General features: G+C 47.3%; 1 protein-coding gene across 1 annotated transcript in view; it reads right to left on the reverse strand.

Moving 5' to 3' along the window:
• JPH3 (junctophilin 3) overlaps nucleotides 1-25,494 on the reverse strand; it is a 119,901-nt gene extending 94,407 nt beyond the window's left edge. The window contains exon 1 of the mRNA XM_054048521.1: nucleotides 24,852-25,494. Coding sequence (XP_053904496.1) covers nucleotides 24,852-25,233 — 382 coding nt within the window. The 5' untranslated portion in view covers nucleotides 25,234-25,494. The remainder of the gene's footprint in view (nucleotides 1-24,851) is intronic.
• Between the last annotated feature and the right edge of the window lie 257 nt (nucleotides 25,495-25,751).

Here is a 25,751-nt window from a genome sequence, read left to right on the forward strand (position 1 = left end):
CCTGGGATGGGCTCTGATGGGAGAGGGTAGCAGGGGTGAAGGAGACTGCTGGAGCAGAATTGGGAGAAGGCCAGCTGACAGGCAGATGCCCTTAGGATTGGACTGGAGTGAAGGACCCACAATGGGGGCAAGTCTCCTGTGGGGTAACTCTTGAGAGTCAGAATTCTGCAGAACAACAGAAAGCTGGGGAGGATCCGGGACAGATTAAGTTTAAGCCCTTGTGAGTTTGGTGAAAAGACTCCAGGAAGGAGACCTGGGACCACTGCCCTGACAGCCAAGTGGGACGGAAGGGGAGCTTTGGAAGGGGGAAGATGACAGCCTGATGACTGGTGTAGTGTATGAAACTGTCTGTTAGGGACACAGATACCCTGGAAGGGGAGAGACTTCAAAGTGACCTGGTCAAGGGGGATGTCAAGTCACGAGAAGAGAGACCACCACGGGGCTGGATTGCCTGTCAGCGTGGGGCACTAGAGGAAAAGGCTGCTACGCCACGCTCAACACTGAGCAGGAGCGTCATTGGTGAGTCAGGTCTTCTACACCCTATGTATAAAAATCCAGAGCATTCCTGCTGCCATGCAGTCATCTCTAGGGTGGAACATGGCCTCCGTCTGACAGCGCACAGCAATGCTGCCCAACAGATTGGGGAAGGAAGCGGAGAAGAAACCAGCAGGAATTGGGCCGGGGCTGGAACCACTCTCCCAATAATGCGAGATGCTCCGGCCCTCTAGAGAATTTGGGTCCACGCTGCCCACCCAACGTGCCTGCCTCTGGGGCAGAATAGCCAATTGGAGCTGTTGCAGGCAGAGCTCTCTCCCCCCTCCCTCCCCACAGCCACCAGGAGGGGAGGGGGCACCAAAGAGCCCAACAGCTCAGGGTAGGTCTGCCCCCTCCTCCCCTCTGGCCTCCTGTGAGCAACGGGGTCAGGACAGTCCCTCTGCTCCTCCCCTCTCCCTCCCTGCAGCACCTGGCCTGGGCAGGGGCAGAGGGGATGAAGAGCCCCTGGAGCTCCCCCCCCGAGCCTAGAAGGGGTGGGGGGGACCCTGCTGTCCCCCCAGCCTAGAAAGGGGCGTGGAGAACCCCAGGAGGAGCAATGGGGAGATAGAGGGCTGAACTGATGGGGGCAGAATTAATGGGGTGGGGATTGAGGGAGCTGAACTGGTGGCGGGGTTGAACTGATGGGTGTGGGGGCAAAGGAGGGGCAGAATTAATAGCTGGGCAGGGGACAGCTCTGGGGGTGAGAGCTCTGTCCGCTGGGGCCAGAATCACCTTATTCAATACATCTGGGAGAGTAGGAAACACGGATTGTCTCATACACTGTCTCTCCTGCTGGGGATGGGCAGGGACATTTGAAAATCAAATGACAGACCAAAAAACACAACATGGTCTTTAAAATATAGTTGGCAGGACTGAGAATCCTATAGCCAAATGAAACTGCACAGGGAATTTTAGGTATGCCGAATGGGCTGGCGTTACCCAAGACTGGAGTAAAGGCAGGACACTGGAACTGATCCCTGTACCCCACTATTGCAAAATGTGCCATGGCATTATTTCAGGGGCCCAGAGGGCCCCCTATTGCCATGCTGAGATAATGGTTCAGTATTGATAAAGGATAAACCACCACTCACTGAATTACTGGCAACTCTTCCTGCAGCCCCCAGGTTATTTGTGATGGTCTTTCATTGACCTAGCCTAATCCCGCTCATATTTCATGAGAACTGACATGATTACACCCCAGAGCAGTATGGGAAACAGTTCTGAACCAACACTGCTAGCAGGCTATCGGACATGCCGATGGCACTGAATAACCAGAGGGTAAGAACGCCCCAGCTACCCTCGCTTGCACTGCTAAGCCACCCCCGACCACCCTTTGCACTGGGGTCTCCTGCTAGAGTGGCCATGGGTTGCCCTGCCAGCCCCGTGGCTCCCACAGACATGTTGCTCTTGTGCCAGGAATTATTCATTCACTGGGGGTTCCGGGTGGCTGCTTTGTGGTCTCTTTGCACTGGCATATCCAGTGCAAAAGGGCAATGGAGCAACCATGAACCAGCCCCGTGGGCTAGAATGCTGAAAGGAAATGCTCTCTTGCTACATTTTTTTTGTCAAAAGTCCAGTACTTACTTTGATAATACAACTAGAGCAACAGCCATTTGCTTTGTAGCACTTTCTGTGTAATCAATCAAGGCAAAGTGCTTCCCGAAGCATGAACGGCATGAGAGCAACCGAGTGAGTGCATTCAGGAAAATGCAGCGTCCATTATGCGGTCAGCAGCATCCCGCAGGCTGCCATGGACACCAGGGCCATGTGGTCCGGGCTAATGCTCGATGACAGTCACTCAAAGAACAAATGTATGGAAAGAAGGTGGAAGTTGGGAATCCGAGCCAAGGAATCCCAACCACTGCCCTTGTGAAAAGAGCCATGGGAGTTTTGCCATTCACTGCAGGGGGAGCAGATGCAGGGCCAGAATGAATACATAAGCAGGCCAGATTCTAATTTCACGTGCGTTGGCTTTCCAGGAGAGAGTGTGTACGTTAAATATTCTGCATTCCACTTCTTGGCTGCTGCCCCTCCCAGTGCCCTGCTTCTTGACATGACTGGAGTGTCAGAAAGTTGGTGCGGGGTCTCTGCACTGGGGTGAACATCACCCTGGCTAACAGCATCAAAATGGAGGAAGGGGTCATTTTTTTCCCACTAGACCATCATAACCTTATATCCCTTGTCTGCAGTCCCCTCTAACTCTTTCCCTCTGACGGCTGAGTAAGCCTGGCTTGTGCAATCTCTGTTCCTGTGTCAACAAGCAACAGGCTTCTGAGAATCACAAACTAGCCGACAAGGAGCTCTCACGCGCGCACACACATACCCACATACACGAACTGAAATAATTTGGGAAGATAATTGGTGGGGAAAAAAATTGACATGCTGAAAGATGGATTGCTGAGACTATTCCTCCTGACGATTGCAAAATCTTCAGCTGCATCCACAGCAGATGGAGTGCAAGAGAGGAAACTGACTCACTAGAAGTAAAAAAAGAAAAGATGGTGGGACACAGGGTGGGGGGAGAGAAGAAAATGGCTGATTCTTTTGCTTTTCTTTTTGTCAAGGAGGGGAAGGATGGTGAACTGCCCGCAGCAGGGATCCTAGTTCCTGCTCTGGGAAGGAAAGAATTAGGTGGTGTGTACATTGAAGATACAGGAAATAACAGAGATCAGCCGCTCCAAAGGCTAAGGCCAGATAACAGCCTTTGCCAAAGGTTAAAGAGGCGCTGTCACCTTGGTATCTGCTCCAAAGACAAGCAGAATTTTTTAATCCAGTGCGACCTGGGAGCAAACCCTTAGTAGTCACATACTGAACAAACGCTCTTCCCACATTTTTAACAAAAACAGCAATGGGAAGAATTGTAAAAAGTCAAATGACTTCCCTCCATTTATACTCTATTCTGTCAGCTTGGGCTGTTACAGTCAATGAGGTCCGTTTCCTTGTTGTTTATAGTCTTTGGTTGTTTGGGTTGCCAAACCCTTAAGTGAAGGTTTTATTTGTTTCACAACTGGTTCTAGAGTTTTCGTTTCTTTTTTTAAATCTAGAAACATTTCTATTGGCCTTAGGTTTTGTAAAATCTTTTCACACAAATCCAAATTTGAATGGACAGTATCTCTTTGCAGGCAGCTAAGAGGGAAATGAGTGGAGTCTGACAGGTCATTTTTGGTTGAAGGTCTAGGATACAAGGTTCCACGTTCCTAAGACCTGGAAAGTCGCAAAGGTAATATCGCTGGGCCTCATTATTCAGTCCTTTCTTGGCATCTGACCTGGACTGCTGATCTGGAACTCACCCCTGGAAGAGATATTTGTGAGGCCACAACTCCCGCACTAGAGCTAGATGGAAAAACGACAAAAACTATTGTCATAAAAAATTCCATTCACTTTTTTTTCCACCTTTCATCAAAATTTTGAAAGATTTCAACACACTTGGCCCAACACCTTCCAAGCAAAATGGAAAACCTTCTTCCCTGAGCTGCCTACCTGTCAGAACAGCAAACGCTAAATAAATGACATGCGAAACTGCAGGCCCTGCTTGTTGGGGTGTGTGTGGGTGGGGGGAAGCAAGAGAGAAGCTATTGCTTTGTACCCACTTCATACTTTTCAAAGGACCTTACATAGTAGGGTGATGGATGTCATATAAGAACCTAGACAGATTTGTAACAGAGTGGCTTGTCTCCTATGAGCTGGAGCTAGCCAACCCTGATTACAGAATGCACCACACCTGAAAAGGCTCATATAAAAAGCTGCCATGAGGCAGGGAGAGAAGCTCTGGAATCCATGGTAGAGTTTGCAGAGGGAGGAAAGGGTCTTCCAAGGAAGATCCTGAGACCAGGCGGGGATGTCTGGGAAAAACCCTGTCCAACCAGGGGAGGGATTGCAGAGACCCTGGGCAGGAAGGTCTGGGAGGAGGAAGAGAAATCTTTTGCTGTGTGGACTTAGGGATGGACTTGTTTTGGGATGTTGAGTTCCATTTGCTGTTTAGTTTATATTAATAACCCTACTCCTCAAAGAGGGGTATTGTTGACCAAGAAAAGGTCTGAAGGGATATTTTATTTGAACAGTCCAAGTGGGGAAACTGAGGCAGACTGCCTGTAGCATGACCCTAGGCTGTGAGGGGATGCATGGGAGGCAACTGACCCCAGTTACGCGATTATTCAAAATGGCCAAGAGAGGGAGAGCAACCAGTGTTTCCAGGGGGGTGAGCCTCCACATCCTTGACGGGGGAGATACTGGTGATACATTCTGCATACTGCCGTAGTAGCCACAGAATGGCTCCACTGGCTCTACGCTGCCTGCTGATGGAGGGGGAGGATTCTTTTACCTCCAGTACCACCGGACACCCCTGAATGCAGGCACAGAGCTGGGCTGGGACAGAGGATTTACCCTTCACATAGCTGTTGGTGGCAGTAATAAATCAGTTGGGTGCTGGTGGGAGTCTAGCAGCAAGTTCAGCCCAGTTGATGGGTTTGACCCTGGGTGAAGCCGGAGATTAAGTGGGAGCGGTATCAAGTGTGATAACATGGTGGGGCTCATCATGACATTAATGGGCAGAGCTGTCCGGTGGGCTGAAGGCTGGTGAACAGTTTTGTCTCATTTCTCTGCCACAGCAGCTTATGTGTTGTCTGCTATAAACACTCCCAGCACCCCCTTGTGAGGAGCTGGGAACAAGCACCTGGACGGCAGAGTTGACTGCTTTGGAACTGAGCCCCCCAAGGGAAGAGCTGGGGTCCAAGCTGACCCCCAAAGTGTTGTGTCCATTGAGCATGGTTCTGAAAGCAGGTATCAGACTGTACCTTTAGGTGATGATCCTGCCAGCAGATCCCCACGTGTGCAGAGGTCACCCTGCACAGAGCTGGTTACAGGAGTGAGTGTAAACCTGGGCTCTGGAGCGCTAATCCTTGGAGAGGTGGGGAGGCAGTGTGGCCTAGTGAACAGAGCAATAGATTGCAACACTAGAGATCTGGGTTCCAGTCCCACTTCTAGCGCTGGCCAGCTGGATGACCTTGGACAAGTCACTTACCCCCATTTAGGGAAACTGAGGCACCGGAAGGGGAACAATACTGACCTCCTTTTTAAAGTGATGAGATCTCCTGATGAAAAGAGTTAGGCATTATTATAATTATTCTGCTGCCTTGTGTCAGTCATGGGTGAACAATCTCTCTGTGCCCCAACTTTCCCATCTGAAAAGCAGGGATAATACTGCAATACCTGAGCAATTCATAAGGGTGTTGGGAAGATTGATTAGCTCCTATTTCCAAAATGCTTGAAAGATCTGAAGTGTTATGGACTTGATAAGAATGCTGATGTTCTATTCATTTTATTTTACTTAGCGCTCAAGTGAAGGTGCTCCTGTGTCGACGGGAGAGCTTCTTTCATCAGCGTAGTTAATCCACGTTACTGAGAGGCTGTAGCTGAGTTGATGGGAGAAGCCCTCCCATGGACATAGCGCTGTCTGCACTGGGGGTTAGGTCTGTATAACTAAGTCACTTAAGGGTGTGAACTTTTCACACTCCTGAGTGACTTTGTTATACCGATATAAGTCTGTAGTGTAGATCTTGCCTTAGGAAAGGTATTTTTACAGCATATCCCAGGGCAGTGGGACAACGGGGACATAAAGGGCACCTGCTTTCTGTCCTGGTGCCCCTCTCATTTCAGAAACAATCCCTGCCCTTCCGTCCCACTTATCCGAACCATACATTCCTCCTTCCGCTTGAGTGGATGGGAGAAGCAATCTTCTCGAATGCCCCTCCTTAAGCCCTGCTACCTAGAGACTATACTCCTTTGACCTCAAAGACTCAAACTACGGGAAGTGGTAACAGTGACTTGGTGGTGATGCGTTTCTCCCAGAACCAGTCCTGCCCCAGTGCCCCAGCTTGGCACTGGGAGGTGCTGTGCTGCCTTTCAGGGGAGACTTAAAACCTGAGGTCTAGACTACATGTAGTTATGGAAGATCCCATCACAATTTAGTAAGTGAAGGAATGTTAAAAGCCCTGGCTACGTTCCAACTGGGGCACTTATTATTGGTATAATGCCCACTATGCACTAAGCAGTTTACAGGCAGATATGAAGACAGGGGGCCAGATTTTCAAAGGTATTTAGGTACCTAAAGATGCAGTTAGGTGCCTAGTGGGATTTTTGAAAGCACCTAAATTCCCATACCTTTAAAATTGTGGCCCAAGGTGCCCACCCCAAAGAGCTTAGCATATAACCAGACAACATATGGGGAAGGTGCAGGGGAAGTTGAATATCTAATTAGCCAAAAACATTCCCATGGCTGTGCACACATCGACAGGAACTACACGTGTAAATGACAAGCTCCGTATCACGTGTACCATTTTAAAAATCTGAGGCACAGTTTGAAAGAAGTTATTCAATTGATTTAATTCCTATAAATGAATGTCAAGAGATGTACTGTAGGCTCATTATCAATTGGAAAACAAGAGAGGGAGAGCATTTTGGAAAAGAGGTTCAACGATTCCAAAATATGCATCTCTCCCCTCCCCCACGATGAAGAGACGTGTCAGACTTATTTATAATAACTGATACCATACTCAGCACATGAATGTAGCTGTAGCCATGTGACGTGCAATGCAGCGATGACTGTTCAGTGTTGCTGTTTGCTACTTCAGGTTGAGTGGCCTGCTTTCTATTGTTTGTTTTGTACTGGAGTAAGATCGTATGAATGGCATCCCCTGGGAAACTCGCAAAAACAAGTTCTTACTCCCAGGAGGATATCCCAGCGAGCCTGAGTTTCAAATAAATAAACAGCGCCCAGAAGGTTCTTTATTATAGAGCTGGGGTCGGCAACCTTTCAGAAGTGGTGTGCCGAGTCTTCATTTATTCACTCTAATTTAAGGTTTCGCGTGCCAGTAATATATTTGAACGTTTTTAGAAGGTCTCTTTCTATAAGTCTATAATATGTAACTAAACTATTGTTGTATGTAAAGTAAATAAGGTTTTTAAAATGTTTAAGAAGCTTCATTTAAAATTAAATTAAAATGCAGAGCCCGCCCCCGACCGGTGGCCAGGACCTAGGCAGTGAGTGCCACTGAAAATCAGCTCGCGTGCTGCCTTCGGCACGCGTGCCATAGGTTGCCTACCCCTGTTACAGAGAGTATAAGAGCAAAATGCCAGATCTGGCACATTAAATTGATGCACTAGCATTACTTATCTATTTTACCCAATCAAACATTTAGAACCAGCCTTTATCCCTCCGCATACACAGTTCTTGTGGATTTCATTCACCAAATGCAGTGTCATTTATTTGACTATAAAATCTGGCACTTCCTGTCTACACCATCAGAGGGACAAAAGAGATCAGGGTTTTTTTGAATGGCTGAACCTTTCTTCCATCAAATTTTTCCTTCTATGAAACGGGCTCATCAAATATCTCTGAGAGCTTGCAAGTTGCTGAGCTCTCTGGCCTTGATCCGGTGAGTAGAGCACTTAAGTGCATGCTGTACTTTAAGCACATGGGACTACTTACATGCATGCTTAACTTTCAGCATATAAATGCTTGTCCTGGATTGAGGCCAGCATGTTCCACCCCTTCCAGGGATCGAGTCTGAAACACTCATATAGTAATAAAACACTCTGATTGGTTTGCACTTGCCCTCAAAGGTCCTCAGCCTAGCTCTGCCACAGTCTCCAGATCTGTAAAATGGAGATAGATACCCTGGTAAAGTGCTTTGAAGTGTATGGCTGCAGAGTGGCATCCGAGTGCTAAGTGTTGTTGTTCTGACACTGTCAGGTCAAAAGAATCATGCATTTAGAAAAATATTCCTTCCCTGTGTTACACAAATTGAGTTGAAGAAATAAATAAAAACAACCCCCAGTTAAGTGCAGTTGTTTTTTAGTGCATGTAATAGGGTGGCCTGCCCCTTTAAGGACCTGGGGCCAGCCAGCCCTGTTCACTATTTAGATGATGCTGAGAAGGGGGATAGGTGTTTCCCATAAAGAGCTGCAGGAAAGGGGACAGCCAGGAGCTGATGCAGTGAGAGATCAGGCCTGGTCTGTTCCCCAGCCATCAGAGAGCAGGAAGAGATAGTTGATTAGGGAGGAGGGGTTGGGCCCTGCCTGAGAATGGGGTGACAGTTCCCCTTCTAAGAGTAGGGTGCTGTGGGGATTTGCACAGCCCAGAGGAGAAGGACTGTGGTGTTTCTTGGTGAGGAGAGCTGATGGAGAACAACAGATCCTGAGGTAGGAGGAACTGGGTCTAACTGAAAGTTGGGGTGGGCGGAGGAGATTTTAAGGTTTTTTTGGATGTAATAAAGTAGAACCCTAGCTGGGGAATTTTGTCACATAGCTTTTGGACTGTATGGAGTTCTCAAGTGGCTCTGAGACAAGGGGAAATGGAGGCAGGGTGCTGTAGTGCCACCCCAGGCCATGAGGGGGTGTAGGGAAGGCCTACACTATTACAGTACAGGCCAGGTTAACAAAGCTATATCTGTGCAAAGTACTACAATACTGGCTGTTTTTTGGGTTGCCTAAAATAGATGGACAGATAGATACAGATACTTGGCCTTTTGCAGAGGTTGTGAGTGGCAGGCTTCAAAACCTCAGTTTCTTTGTTGTTCCATGCATTCTTTAAAGTGTATCCAGATTTGCATGGTATGAGGACTATATCCGACCAAGGCAGCAATCCAAAATGTGGACAGCTGACTGTTTGCACTCAGTGGGGCTTTGCAATTAGGTCTGAATGGTCCAAACCGCCTGTCCAGGTTGCAAAACGAAATGGAATGAATTGTACCTTGCAAGTTGCTAGTTTCTCATTATTAATCCTTCTGGTGAGTTCACCTTCTCTCTTATCTGTAGATTCTGTAGTACACTAATTAAAGGACTCTAATTACAATAATTAGGCAGATTTCTCTGCCATATCTTCTTCTAAGAGATCTTCTGAATTATGACACAAGAACACATGTTGTACAGATATCCCTTGCCAGCAATTCAATATCCGAGGGGCCTGGGCCTCTCTATCTATAGTAATATTCATGCAGGTTGTTTAAAAAGCATATTTAGCATCTCAGAAAATATGTCCCAAGGAAACTGAAGTGTGAGAGGAAAAAGGAGACTGCATGGCCTAGTTTCAGGACCCAGAGCCTTTTGCCCCTCATTCATTGGTTCAAATTCAGCTCAGGCTGACTGTAAACAGAAATCATTACTCGCTGATGGTTGGGTGACTTATGTGAGATGAGCTGGGAGGTCTTAGCTCAGGTGGTGGTGGTTAGGTGGCCCTGTTACAGAACCCACCCTCGTTATTTATAATTGGCATTAATTGGCCTCTGTATTGGCAGCAGAGTGGTCAAGGAATGACCGAGCCAGGGAGATTGTATTCCCCTCTCACCCCGAAAGTGGCTCCTTCAGAGCAGATGGCAGTGGGACTAAGGTTGCACGGCTGCAACCCAGGCTGTGGCTAAATACAGGCCCCTGCTCTCCCGTGGCACCAGCCCAACAGCTTTCTTGAGCATTGTCTCTATTTTAATGTACAATTCAAACATCCCAATAGATGCCTTTGCTCATCGCTGGTGGGAAACGCTTGGGCTGATTCTTCTCTTACTCATGGAGGCATGAATCCGGAAGATGATAGAACTTCTCCAGGCCAAAAGCAGTGTCAGGGAGAGGGAAACCAGGCCCAGAGATTCCCAACAGGCTTGCAAGCAGGTGGTGAGACCTTTTTAAAAAGAAGCTAGTGACAGGGTATGTAATGAAAGAGCTGACTGGAGATCAAGGAATGAGTGTTCCTGGTTGCACCTGGGGGGTGGGCCAGACCCAAATGAAGATGAAGCTTAGGCCAGGGAGGTGCTGAGTGGTGACCATAAAGGTAGGAAGCTCAGAGGAGACATCAGCAGGGAAAGGGAAAAACTCTTCTAGCCCTCTGGTGACTAGAGTGGAGAAAGCCTACAGGGGGCAGAGGTACAGGAAGTCCAGGGAGGGGCTGTTGGTAAAGGCCTGAAGGAAGGCCAAGCTAGGAAAGCAGCAAAGCATATGAGAGAGCAGAGCTTATCTGCCTGCCATAGGGTCCATGGACTGTAGCCCAGAGAAGAAGGGCCTGGGTTCCCTCACCAGCTACTGGAAAGGGTGGTGTGGAAACACGCCGACACAAGGGGAGAGAGAACAGTTGAGTTTGGTGCTGGGCTGCCAGGAAGCAAGCCCTGGGAGGCATCCCTCTGCACAACAGCAGAACAACCACCCTGCGGAGCCCAGGAGGAGTGAGTCCGAGTAGGGGTGAAGAATTAAGTTTGCTTGAATTGACTTCATTGGGCTCTTTGTCTGCTCCAGAAGTGTGTGTGTGGGGGGGGACTGAATGTGACCTGGCTAGAGAGGTGAGTCACAAGCAGAGAATCGCAGGGCAGGAGCAGCTGTCAGCGGGGGATGCTAGCGAAGGAAAGCCGGCCACCTCCAGCCCTGAGGGGGTGCACCAGCGGTGAGTCAGCTCCTAGACAGCCCCAGAGAACAAGGACAACATGGGCAGTGGCAGAATGAGGGTCCCTCACTCCCCATCCTCAGCACCAGTGTCTCAGCGCTGACTCAGCGATCAACCTACAGGCAAAAGGGGTAGTTCAATCACCACATCCTCCCACCGGGTCCGGTCTCTGCTAACGCTGCTGACCAAGGTGCCAGAAGAGAGGGGGAGCATTTTAAACGTTGTCTATTTTGGATAGTTTTTTAATTGTCTTCATAGTCATACACACATACATGTAATTACTCGTGCATGTATGTGCACATATACACGTGTGTGTATACCAGAAGCAGAAAGCGTCAAGTGGCCACAAATACCCTGATGCCCCATCCATCTGTGTGGGGGTGGGGGAGGGGGGGGGTATTTTGGCTTGTGTGTTTAAGCTGCTGTCTGCCCCTAGGGGCACCCTTCCCCTTGTGGTCAGGGCATCCCACCACTGTCATTTAAACCCAAGAAGAGTTGCCCAGTGTCGCTTCTGCCTTCAAGGCACAGGGGGCTTTGCTCCACTCTAAAAAGTGAAAACAACAAGGCGCCTGATGGCGCCTTAAAGACTAACAGATTTATTTGGGCATAAGCTTTCAGGGGTAAAATGAGGTTTTTTTACCCCCAAAAGCTTATGCCCAAATAAATCTGTTGGTCTTTAAGGGGCCATCAGGCGCCTTGTTGTTTTTGTGGATACAGACTAACACGGCAGGGCCGCCCAGAGGATTCAGGGGGCCTGGGGTCTTCGGCGGCAGGGGGCCCCCGCCGCCGAATTGCTGCCGAAGACCCGGCACTTTTGGTGGTGGGTCCCGGGGCGTAAGGGCCCCCCCCCCACGGGTCTTCAGGGCAATTCGACGGCGGGTCCCGGAGCAGAAGGACCCCCCACCACCGAACTGCCGCTGAAGACCCGGAGCAGAAGAAGCTCTGGGGGCCCGGGCCCCGCAAGAATTTTCCGGGGCCCCCGGAGCGAGTGAAGGACCTGGCTCCAGGGCCCCCGAAAAACTCTCATGGGGGCCTGGGGCAAATTGCCCCACTTGCCTCCCCTCTGGGCGGCCCTGTAACATGGCTACCCCCTGATACTTGACACCTTTCTAAAAAGTGAGAAAATGACACCAGTCAATTGCTTGTACCTTCTGCCCAGTATCTGCACCAACCACAGCTGTTGATTTGACACACAGATCTTTGATCTTTCTGCTGATAGATCCACTTAGGGAGCAGTCACTCCAGTACCTGAAACTGCACTGCAAATTCTACCAGTGGGGAGCACCTGCCCTGCAATAAACAGTCCTAGGTTGCAGCTACGTGCCTAACAGGATGCTTCTGAACTGCCCACGGCTAACAACACATGGGCAGCTAAGGAGGGTTGCAGAGCTCCGCCTAAAATGGTGACCTAAGCCCATCACTGGAGTCACATAGAGGTCTAGGAAGAGCCACAAGTGATGCTTGAGGCCCTGGATGAGGTTCAGTGGCAGTACAGCGTATGCAATGCCAAATAGACATGGAGCCAGCTGCAGACTAACCTCCTCCCAGCCCTGCATTAGATTATAGATGTTCAGACCATGACTAGATTATACTAAATATGGCCACAGTTGGGAAGAGATTCCCCAACACATAATGCTATTAAGCTGCTAACCAGGTTGGGTATATTTCCCCCCAGGAATATTTGGCAGAAGCCACACCAGAAAATGACACACAAATTTAGCTAGGCTCACGTCTGTGATGGAGGAATCCCTGCAAACTAATGTATACATTTTAGATCATGCCTGACAATGGCTTCTAAGGCATTTAGACTACATGCTTTGAGAGGCAAAAACTCAATTTTCTCGCCACTGTGTACTATAAAATAGAAATACATTCTTAGCCTTTCTGCCCACCCCACTAACCCTATATCTGTATTGCATCCTCCCCCATGAATCTTGTTTGTTTCATTAGCCACTTCCTCTTCCAGCCAGTGTTTAGAGGAGAATAACTTCAAAAAAAATGTGTGGTTGCTAGCTCTGAGTTGCTGCGCTTCTTAAAGTCTCAGTTCCTGGAGTCATGAGAATCTCAGCTTTCATTTTATAAAAGGAAATCTCTAGCGCTCTATTTGCAGAGCAAAGCTGGAGGAAAATATCCCCCTAAATAAAGTCTATTTATGAGGGGAGGGGAAATCTCATGATTTTAAAGCCAATCTCATAATTCTGGGGGCCTGACTTGGGGTTTGCAATGATTGTTGAATGCTTAGGGTTGACAGCACGGGATTGCTCACTTGTGGGAAACTCCATGTGAAGCTAGTGTAGGCAGCTTGCAGAAAGAAGACCCATAACTGTCCCCAGGAATAGACTGACTGCTCTGGGGGGAGCTCATGTGCTGTCACGGAGTGTGGGGGAATCAGGGCCCGGCACCCCTCACTTCCTGTGATTCACCATGACTCTCAGCCAGTCAGTAAAACAGAAGGTTTATTAGACGACAGGAACACAGTCCAAAACAGAGCTTGTAGGTACAGACAACAGGACCCCCTCAGTCAGGTCCATCTGGGGGGGTGGGGTAGGGAGCTTAGACCCCAGCCTTGGGGCTCCCTCTGTTTCCCCAGCCAGCTCCAAACTGAAACTCTCCAGCCCCTCCTTTGGCCTTTGTCTCTTTCCTGGGCCAGGAGGTCACCTGATCTCTTTGTTCTCCAACACCTTCAGTTGGCACCTTTGCAGGGGAGGGGCCCAGGCCATCAGTTGCCAGGAGACAGGGTGTCGGCCATTCTCTGTGCAGACACCATCACACTGGCCCTCTAGGGCTCTGGAGCAATCACACACCCCCTTATCCCACCACCTAGATACTTAAGAACTGCATAGGGGAAACTGAGGCACCCACCCAGTATTCAGAGAAAACATTAAGAACGTTCCTACTTTGTCACATGTGCATGCTCCAATCCATGCTTCCTACCAAAGCAAAGCAATGGCCCTACAATCAGAGCTATGCGGGTGAACCCTCACGGACCTGTCTGCATGATGGGGACCAAAAAAACATATTGGGCTTTAGAGTGTAAAATGCTAAATGCATTAAAATGCATTCAGCCTCCTTAATATTTCTAATATGCTTCTCTCACAAAATATAGTAGGATCTGGCTAATTCTCACTCTGCTAATCCTCCAACCCTATAATCCTCCTCAAAACTCTGTGATCTCACCTCACTTTGCAGCAAAGCTTTCATAGAGCTCACTGTAGTAAAGTCTCGTGTTGCTAACGGCTTGTCTAAATGCAAAAGTGGTACTGCTTGAATTATACTGACACACTCCTTCTTAGTACAGATGCAGATATATCAAAATAAAAGTGTTCTATACCAGTATTGCAGAGGTCCCCAAACTGTGGGGCATGCCCCCCCAGGGGGTGAGGAGGACCATTTGGAAGGGCACAGCTTGGGCCTGGGCCAACCCTCATGGGAGTGGGGAGGAGGTGCCACCCAGCTTGGCTTCTGGCCCTGGCTGTGGCCCCAGCCTCAGCCCCCTGAGCCCTGTCTGTCTCCCCCTCCCTCAAGCTCTGGACCTGCTCCTGGCCCCAGCTCGCAGAGGGGGTAGCATGGATGGGGTAAGGGGGGGGGGTCCAACCCTGAAAAGTTTGGGGACCACCGCATTAGGGCCAGAAGTGCCAGTGCTCCCACTAATTTCAGCATTGCTGGGGGTGGGGGAAGGAGCAATTGTCTGCCATTCCCTCCTGCTTACCTCCTGGGAAAGAGCAGCCAATCAGGAGACAGGCAAAGCTCTTCCCCCTCCCTAGAACTGATGTAGAGGCTGAATAATGAATGGCTGGGGCTGGAGAAAGGGCAGGGGTGTGAGGTGCTGGGGCAGGGGGGAGGGGAATTAATTAATGAGATGTTTGGGGATAAACTGGGAGCTCTGCACCCTCAGGCAGCCACGAGTTCCTGCAGTGGGGACCAGACTCACTCGGTGCATTTAGGAGAGCTGCAACACCAACTGGCGCACCACTCCACGTGGGGATGGGGCGGGGGAGTTCAATCAAAAGACAGACCAAACCCCACAATCCCATTTTTTTAACTCCTTATTTTGGGGCCAATCCTATGATTGTTGGAGGAGCGATTCGTGATTTTTAACTTTGGGGTTGGCAATCCTGAAGACTGAAGTACGTGCTTAACTGAACGGGGCTACTCATGTGTGTTAAAGCTAAGCACATCCTTATGCCTTTGCGGGATCTGGGCCTTCCACCTCCTGATTTACGCCTACTGCCCAGGGCTGAAGCAGAAAGAGTAGCTGGGGAGAGAAAGCATAGTAATAAAATCCTAGACTCTAGGGATGAGAATGACCCTCTTGGTCCATCTCCTTGCCAGTGCCCAGGACCGTTGTCTGTGTGTCCACATTTGCTAAGGCTTAGTTTGGTCCAGCTTTAAATAAACCAAGAGACAGGAGTTACCGCCGCTTCCAGCCTCAAAACTTCCTGCTTATCCTTGCTGGATCCAGTGGCTGGAAGTTGAAGCTAGACATTTTCAGACTGGAAATGAGGCTAGGCAGGAGGTTGGAGTCGATGATCAGTGGCCCCTTCTGGCCTTGGGATCTATGAATCCCTCTCCATCGTCACCTCCTCTCTTATGCTCTCCCCCAGGTATGGACTGACTTTCTCATTCCAGTGCATCAAACCCCTCACTCCCCGCTCAATTCCACCAACAGAGACTCACAGCTCTTGTACACACTAGCCCACCTCAGTGTAATACACTCTCCAGCACAGCATGGGCACTATAAACACACACACATCTAAGTGGATGCTATCGTCTGGGTCTCATCTTATCTACATCTCGTTGTTATGCTGTAAGCTCTTCGGGACTGAGCCAGACTCTTAGCTGGTGTAAGTTGGCATAACTCCGTTGGAGACAGCTGCAGAACAGGCTCCATCTCCTTATTTTTGTGGTTTATACAATTCCAAGCATGTCAGCATTCAATTAACTAATAATTTTACACATTAATATATCTCAGTGTCAGGGAAGTATGCATCTGAAGAAGTGGGCTGTAGTCCACGAAAGCCTATGCTCTAATAAATTTGTTAGTCTCTAAGGTGCCACAAGTACTCCTGTTCTTTTTGCGGATACAGACTAACACGGCTGCTACTCTGAAACCTGTCAGGGAAGTGTTATTTTTCCCCAGTAGTCAGTTACCATTTCCTCTTTCTTAGTTTCCTCCCATTGTTCCATTATCCAATCCAATCCTGAATAATTCCTCTCCCTCCCTGGTGTTTACACCATTCTGATATTTTTCTTCAGTTATCTCAAGGGTAAAGCAGAACATAAATGTTTACTCAGTAATGCCAACCCCAAACATTGAAAAATCATGAGATGGGTTCCTGCCTCCTTTCTCCCTCTCCCCCCAAAAATCATGAGATTGAATTAAAAAACATACCATCTTTAAAAATAATAAATATTGGGTTCTTTTTTGTTGGTTTTTGAGCCTTTAAGGGTCACCTTTTCAAGTGTTTCTCTACAACCACAAGGTCAACAAACTTACTTTAGGGAAAAAAACAAATGAAGCTGAGAATCTCACATGATTCCAGAAGTTGGGGCTTTGAGGAAAAACACCAAGTCACAATAAACAAGTAAGGGCAAGGCTGCTTTATAAGGATGTTCCAATCTGCCTATTTCAGTTGTTCCTATGGTAGATTATTTTTGGGTGAGGTTTTGGTGCTGGTGGGAGGTGCGAGATGATAGCCCTGGATACCGAAGGTCTTTTTATCCACAGGCTGGGTACAGCACTGGGTGTGGTAGCTCAAGCAACATCATGCACCTGCAGAACACCCTGTGCTCATGTGCTTTGACCCTGATTTGAAGGGATAACCTCTAGGAGTAAGAGGGAAGTTCCGTTTCCAGGTCTCCTTGTGAAAAGTCCCTCCTAAAAAAGGAGCCATGAAGCCCCACTAGTGATATATGTACAATAGGAGCAGGGCTGGGCCCTTAGAGGACAATGGCAAAGCTCCCACTGACTTAAATGAGGCAGGATCAGGCCTGACATTCTGCTGGAAAATGTGCCCTAACGTAAACATATGTGGTCCTTTATATGAAGCTCAGTTGAGCTGCTCAGTTAATAATGGACTTTAGTGTTTAAAATATAAAACCCACTTAATGAAATTGATAAAAAGGACTTGGAAGCAGCATGGAAAGGCGAGTACCAGCTTCTCTAAAATGCCTGTAATCTCCTCCTTGCTCTCAGCCAAAACTCAGAAGAAGCAGGTGCAGCATCAATTTAACATCTGATACATTCCGTGTCAGGGGACTGTCTCCTGCCCTTGCAAGAGCACAGGCTCAATGATCTAATAGGTCTTTTTCTGTTTCTAATAGCTGTGATACTGTGTGAGATGGCAACACTCCTTGGCCCTGATGTTGCAGACAGGGAGCTGGTCTGGCCTAGTCATTATGGCACAAGAAACCTGCCTTCTAGTTTTATGCTATAGTCTTGACTCTGACACTAGCTCGTTATGGCACGAATCCTGGACCACTGAAACATGAGTAGTCCCACTATAGTCTGGGGTCTCTGTGACCTTAGGTCATTCATTCCACATCTTAGTGACTCTGTTTCCATCAACCCCTGTAAAATGGAGGTAATATTTTCCAAGCACTTTATCTTATGTTCCAAAATGGTCATGCTGCAGGGTTCCAGCTGAGCTCCTGCAGGGGTCAGCAAGGGTTTCCCCCACCCCGCATGTCTTGTGGTGTTGCCATAATTTTTTTTAAAACCTGCTTCCACAAAGCATCAGGGATGGCAATGGCCAGAGATGGGTCATTGGATTGTGAGTTGACGCTGCGCATTCTTTTTCTCAGGTGCTTGGCTGGCTGGTTCTTGCTCACATACGGAGTCTAACCAATCACCATATGGGGGGGGGGAATTCCTTTCCGACCCCACAAGTCAGATTGGCAGTGATCTTGAGTTTGATTTTTGCCTTCCTCTGCAGCATGTGGGTGCAGGTCACTTGCCAGGATTATCTAGGTGTATCTCACATCATTTCCCTGCTGTTGCAGGGGTCTCAGGTGCCTCTGTCCTTCCCATTCTCTGCCTATGGCACACAATAGTCTAGTCTCCTGTGGGCTGTCATACTTGAGTCTAGTTTCAGATGCTGGGTTTAGTGTGTGGGTGCTGGGTGGTGGCCTGTGCTATACAGGAGATCAGACCAGATGATCTGGTGGATCCTTCCGGCCCTGAACTCTGACTCTCTGACTCTGAGATCTTCTGAATAAAAGCTTCAGTCTCTGCTATAATAATAATTAATATTCAAAAAGGTATTGGATACTTCTGTGGATATTTAGAATATCCAGAGTTAAACAATTTAACAATGACAGATTTTGGAAGCAATATTAAACAGTGTGCTTCAGGCCCCAAGTCTGTCTCTGACAGTTAGGTCTCATCCTGGTCTCTGTGTGGGGCAGATTATCCCACGTCTGCCTCTTGCAGGATTCTTACATCTTCCTCTGAATCATCTGGGGCTACTTCTTGTCAGAGACAGGACACTGGGCTAGTCTGATCCTGTCTGCAAATTCCTATGTTACCGTGTTTGTTTATTACCTGGGCCAGACTCCTATTACTTCAGTATCTCTCTGTGCCTTGAATGAAGTAACATGTTACATGTCTCATTTAGTATTTTGATCATTTTTCTGTTCTGTTTTAATTATTGTTCACTTATTATCATTATTGTATTTTAACCGTGTACCATACCCAGTAAACTTCTAGGCAGCTGGGTGCTTTATAAATAAAGCTATCATTGTAATGAAATTAACAATAATTATTTTAAAATCCGCTTATTAGCATCAATTAGGTCTTCGCCTTTGGATGCCGTAGGAACCTGAATATTTAAAGAACACTCGGTATTTGTGTTCGTTTCCCACTGACTTTTTAAAATGCTACAACAAGCCATTTATGGGAACAAAATAACTTGAGAGCTGACACTTCCATAGCACTCCTGCCATCCAGGATATGAACAGCTCTCATGTAAATTTGTCCTTGTGGGTGGTTGGCTCCTTGCAGCATTAAGAAAACCTGTGGAAAAACATCAATGCAAACAGCAATACCACAAAGACACTAGATTCTGCAAGCACCCTTAATGGCAATATGAAGAGTTAGTTTTAGACAGACTGCCTCTATATTAAGGCAAATGGGGCACATCCTCTTCTCTGTTACATTAACTTCAGGAGGGTTTGAATGGATGTAACTGAGAGCAGAAATTGGCCCTACATTTGTAGATATACAAGGTAAATGTGGGCCCAACACTCCTGGTCCATCTCTACTGTACCCGTTTACACCTTTAGTTCATAGGATTTACAGGGCAAGGACTTAATTTCATTCTCTGGCTTTTGGCGGGGGAGGAGTATTTTGTATTTTCTTATAACAACACGTAAAATCTTTTGTTTGTAGATCTCAAAGCACTTGACAATCAGCATTATAGGCATCACTATCTCCATTTCATAGATGAGGAAACTGAGTCATGGAGATGTTAAGGGTCTTAAGCCAGGCTAAACATGCAGAGTCAAGTATGGAACCCAGGCCTCCTGACTCCCAATCTCAAGCCTCATCTCCCATCCACTGAACCAAGCTGCCCCTTGGGTGGTGATGAGTCACTCCTGTGCTAGGCTCCAGCCAATCCAAAAGCCAGGAATTGGTCTTGTGACTCCCAGACCAGGTATATAAGCCTCACAGGAGGAACAGCAGCTCAGTCTGCTCAACGCCACTCTGGGGCTTGGAACTCATTCCTGCCTGATAGTGGCAACAGACTCCCTAAGCCTTAGTCCTCCTCCAACCTTGCACCAGCCCCGCCCTGGCCTCCTGAGTCTGGCTCCAACCACTAGGCCTGACCAACCCCAGGACAATTTGACACCTCCCTCTTTTTTTTTTTTTCTTCTTACTGGTTGCAAAACACTCTACACCTCTATGGCAGTCTTCCAAAACAGTCATGAAAATTTGCTAGCCCAGGCACAAAATCAAATTGCTCACCCATGCCTAGTGAAAATACAAATAATATTTCACTTATCCATCAAATAAATTATTCACCCCAGGTGTGTGGACAAGAACTTTGGAAGACTGATATTTATGATGATCCTTTTTGATTGGGATGGTTGTGTAGATGTAAGTGGTTTATAAGACATACAAATTATTGGGGCCCAAACAACCTCAGATGTTTGCCCCGAGACTTCAAATACCAGACTCCTATATAAATCCTGCTAAAATCACCTACGTATAGCACAGAAGCATTCTTGCATTTAGCCTTTGGTCTTCTTTTGGTCATTTATCCTTCTCTAGTGTTTGTGGTATGATAACAGATGGAGAGAGAATACACTGAGAAACATTGCTTATTGCATGAAGCATCCTACGTTGAGTTTATCATGGAGCACGTTCTCTGGAGTTAAAAGAATGCTCACTTGATTTATGCAAACTATTCACCCCCAGGTTGTTGGCTTGTATGGGGCTTGTGAAAGAGAGACCTGGAAGAGCTACATAGACCCTTTTGTAAGTGTCCCACTAAGAATGGAGGAGTAGATATTCTCAGCATGGGCTTGGGGAGACATGTGCCCATTCAGCACTGTGCTACTGTCTCTCTCCAAGGTCCTGAAAAGAGAAACAAGCCGGTCTTCAGAGACTAGATTGATGGAGCTGTGGGTTTTTTCCACCTGAGGTTTGGCGAGGTTAATTCAAATTGTGAACATCAATCAGGCCTACTCACTACTGTATCACTTAGCTATTTTAAGAGGGTGCTGGTTCTTGGAGGTATTTACCCAATGCTGCTTCAATTTCCAAATATAAAGCAGCTAAAATAGAGATGGGTAGGAAAGAAAATAGCTTTTAAGGCTATTTTTTTCAGTAGCCATTTTTAGGCCTGAGATTGGCAACAATTAATTTGATATTTTTATTAATTTCCCCAACCCCACCTCTTAGTAACCATTGTTTTAGCAACTAGAAAGAGTCTGCTTCAAAACACAAAGCTTTTCCTGCTAGTTGGTGTGTGTGTGTTTGGGTTTTAAAGGATTTATGTGGCAGTACTTTATTTTCTACTTGAATTGTGTTTTCATAATTTCTTTCCCTTCTCCCCTCCCCCCACACATAGTTCGGCTTGGGAGAAATTGTTTAACATTTTAACCAAGCTGTACTGAGGTTTCAATTCAGTAATGAACTCAATGGGACAATTCACTTGCTTCAAGTTGTGCCTACAGTAAGGTTCCTTGATGAATCAGGGCCAATGCCTTCAAAAGATTTCTGATCAGCAGCTCCATAAACAGCAGATCTGATTCACTTCTGCATTAATCCAGTTTTATGGTGGTATAATTCCAGTGAAGTGACACTGTCGTAAAACTGGAGTAACCCAGCAGTAAATCAGGCCCAGTATCAGAATTTGACATAAAGCAAACAGTAAATCAGTCATTTGAAGCCTGTTTATGAATGGGCATAAGTAGGAGTCCAGGCTAGAGGGGAGGAAGGGTTTGGATTCAGGGGAGTTGGGGTGTGATATCTTTGCAAAATATGGTTTGTGTGGGAGTTATATCTATGGGACTGTGCATGGGATATGCATGGAAGTGAGTGTATCTATATGCAGCAGGTGTGTGAGCGTGTAACTGTCAGTGTGATATGGAGAAGCGTGTGTTTGCAATGCACATGGGGGGGCACATGTTACATGCATGTGGTTCTTTGTGTTTGTGGGACATAATTATGTAGTCTGAGTGAATGTGTCAGGGAGACCGAGCATCTGTATGGGGCTGAGGTATGTGTGGCAAGACTGAGCATGTGCCTGGTGATGAGTGTGTCTGTGGGAGGTGTGAGAGTCTGCGATCTGCATACGGGGGATGTGTGTGAGAGACCGGTGTGAGTACAACGTGTGTGTTGGGTGGGGGGAGAAGACACACAGGTCTGTGAGCAGGACAGGAAGAGTGGCTGGTGGAAACAAAACTGAATTCTTTGCATGCCATATTCTAACTCCAAGCTCAATGCACAATACACTTGAGCATTATTCCATGCAAAATACAGCTTCCCAAAGTCAGCCTAGACTCATACTCATAGACTTTAAGGTCAGAAGGGACCATTATGATCATCTAGTCTGACCTCCCGCATGATGCAGGCCACAAAGCCGTCCCAACCCTTTCCTTTGACTCTGCTGTTGAAGTCCCCAAATCCTGTGGTTTAGAGACTTCAAGTAGCAGAGAATCCTCCAGCTAGCGACCCCCGCCCCATGCTGCGGAGGAAGGCGAAAAACCTCCAGGGCCTCTGCCAATCTACCCTGGAGGGGGTCGCTGGAGTTCTGAGACCTTTGCTGATGCTTTGCTACTTTTCTATCTACTGTTCAAAAAGAAGTAAAATTTTGAGTCAAAACCCCCCATTCACTAGCATCCTGCTTTTCAACCCCTGCTTCCCATTTGGTGACCCCTCAGTTAGCACCAGTTGATTTTATCAGACAATGCAAGGGACTGATGTTTAGCATTGGTGGCAAGCAATAGATGATGGGACAATGATTGCAGAACACCTGAAAGTGACTAAACTAATAATTTGGCTAGATTAATGAGATGCACATAATTTCCAATAGCTGCCTCTTTCTTATGATATCCAGACAATTATTCTTTCAATATAATAACCACACACATCTGGACCCAATTATCCAAATGCATAATGATCATTTAGATTTAGCGCCAGGAAGCCGGGAGATGCCCAGATCTGGCCTTTTTGCCCAGACAGAGTGGCGACAACCATTCAGAAAGGGACCAGGGCTGCTTGGTACCCAGGGATCCTGGAGCAGAGTTCACCTAAGTGTGATTTCTATTGGGTTCAGTCATCCCCAGGTGAGCATCAGAATGAGATGTTATGATGAGCTGTGCTTTGATAAGCATAACCAGGTCACACTGGAATATACGTTTTGTGCTTTGTATTTTCTCTTGGTAATTACAGGCCTAACCATAGGTACCACTTTATGTAGTTATCTATCACATCCTTTTCCCTACCCTTATAATTGAAATAACTTTGCTACAGATGCCATCCTTTTTTTTTTTTCCCTAGCAATTTTCTTAACCCTTCCTAAAATAAGATTTTTTTTAATCCCAAGCACGGACTAGATGGGGATGAAAGCTTTGTTTCTGGTAGGTTCTTGAGAACTATGAATTGCTCATAGTCTGCCCCCAATTTGGGTTTGGTGCCCTCACTTCTCAAAGAGCTGTTCTGCTGCAGTTAGTCACAGGCATGCATTGCTGGTGACTGTGTGTACATATGCATGCATGCACACTCTGCCAGTCTGATGACATGTAGTTCACGGAGCCGCGTAGTTTGAGACTTTTACAGCCTGACTTCTGTCTGTCTCTACTGAAAATGTTGTTTATCAGGGCCTAGATGTCACGAGGGGCATAGAAAGGCAGTACTATGCTCAGGCGCATACAGGATCTGGACAGATTCTGTCCTAGCATTTCAAGAGCATAAGAAAAAAATCATTATTCCCCAAACCTAGATTACCTCTGCACAGAAGACTGTCAGTATTTAAAGATTGCTTCACAACACAAACCAATAGGGTGACCAGATGTCCTGATTTTATAGGGACAGTCCCAATTTTGGGGTCTTTTTCTTATATAGACTCCTATTACCCCCATCCCCCACCCCCGTCCCAATTTTTCACACTTGCTGTCTGGTCACCCTACAACCAAACAGATTTAAAATGGGCTCCTGATTCTTTCCAAGCTATGTGAAGCAGAAGGCTGCAATTGCGTTTTCTTTTGGGGAAAACCCTAACAGCGCAAAATTTTACTCTTTAAATAGATCATTCCATTTCTTTTTGAAAAAACTAAAAGCTGTTTCAGGTAACATTTAACGTTGCCTTCTTATCTCATCACAAAGCAGTGAGCTCTGTTTTCCAGAGACATGTCTTACAAGCAGAGCTTTTTCCCCGCTTCCAGGAAGACCGAAAATTGCAATGTTTATGAGACCTCTCTCAGTCTAAGAGTTCTGGAAAAGAACACCATTGGAAAGCCCAGTTTTGATAGACACACACCCAACAAAAACAGGCCAGCCTCATTAATTCCACTGGCTTCTAACAGATAGGCCTGATTATTTTTATGGCGGCAGTTAGATTAGATGGAATGATACAGCCACTTGCAGCAGAAATGCAGCTGTTCGGCCTTAAAGCCTGTTAGTCTGACAATTTTTGATCACCCTCACTGAGTTTTCTTGTTTTTATTTAATCCTCATTTCCCTTCAACATTTTATTAAGCCTTGTTGAGAGAAGAGCTCTTTCTATCCCTCTGAGCCCCTACAAAATGCATTAAGCTGTAGTGAAATAGGAGCATAAGAATCCTGTTTGAATTAAAGTCTCTTGCCTGGTATTATCACGTGTAGGTTTGTGTTTGGAGGGGACAGGAAGGCGATAGGTGGATGTAAAGATCTGACCCTTGCTGAGAGCATTTGCCATCTGTTTCTTATAGCTAGAATTTCAAATATCTGTCCAAGAGCTTGCAGCAATTCTACCCAGGGCTGCTTTGGAGGCTTGGTGGAGATCCTACAGGTTATGGTGGTGCAGTCATGACTCTGAATCCAACTTGGCCTGTCTCCTTTCAACTTGGCTACGCTGCCTCCTGCCTCAGATCTGTGTCCCTCTTCCTCCCATACCCTCCTCTGAAAAGCTTTGGTCCTCTGTAGGGAGAAAAAGCTTAGAGCCCCATTGAACATAGGGGGCAGCTTGTGTCAAATGGCTGGGATAATACCAGGCTGGGCTGGTTTCCTGTATCCTGTAGGAAATTGGTGTGATCATCACTCGCTCCCAACTAGCAGGCTGCAAACTCTAAAAGTTCAGCCCAAACAAAGGGTCCCTCTTATGGGGGAGGCAGGGGAAATTTCTTCTAACCTCTTATTTCCTTTTATCACAGCATGATCCGTCTCAGAAGATACGAATGCATCACCTACCTCCATCTGAGTAGGTCTCTGTCCCGTAGCCATCCTGTAATCCATTGCTCCAGGTGCCTTCGTATTTGGCCCCATTGCCACTGCATTCGCGGACCCCGTACCGTCCCTTAAATCCATGAGTCCACTCTCCTTTGTACACCCACTTCCCCTTGCTCTCCAAACCGATGCCATGGCGCTTGCCCTGTGCCCAGGTGCCCTGGTAAGTGTTGCCACTGGGCCAGGTGTAGACCCCCAGCACCTCAAAGCCGTGACTCCAGGAGCCTGTATACTCGCCTTGACCCTTCGGGCCGGTACAGATTCCATGGCCGTGAGCCTTTCCGTCCTCCCAGCCACCACAGTAGGAGCCTCCATCGTCAAAATTAAACCTTCCCCCACTGGACATGCATGTAATTCGGTTTGCAAATCCCCAAAAAGGTGAAAAAAGAAAACGGCAAAAAAAAAATTGAATGATTATTTAATCAAATCTGAAGCGTGCACCGGCTCCAGGGTGCTGCTTAAGTCAATGTCTTGGGGTTATTCATTCTCTAGGAGGATCCTCAGGATCAGTCCCTTCTTCTTCTGCTGTGGAAACAGTATCACACCAAAAAAAGGGAGGGGGAGAGGGCGGGGGGGGGGAGAGCAGCAAGAAGAGCAGCAGCTATAGGGTTTTGGTGCAAACGACTCCACCTAAAAATCATCCAAGGCAGAGCCCAGGAAAGGGAAATAAAGGGGGGAGGGGGAGCAGAAGGGGGGGCGAGGGAGACCAACTGCCACCAATGTTTTTTTTTTTTTTTTTTTTTAAATAATCCCTGTCTCCACTCAGAAGAAATCCAGGGTCTCAGCCCCCCAGCTGTGACCTCCACCTGGGGCTGCCCGCTGCTGAGATTGACTCGCACGCCCCAGCCCTGCCAGCAGCGGCAT

This window comes from Malaclemys terrapin, chromosome 14, assembly GCF_027887155.1.
Source record: "Malaclemys terrapin pileata isolate rMalTer1 chromosome 14, rMalTer1.hap1, whole genome shotgun sequence".
Lineage (NCBI taxonomy): Eukaryota > Metazoa > Chordata > Testudines > Emydidae > Malaclemys > Malaclemys terrapin.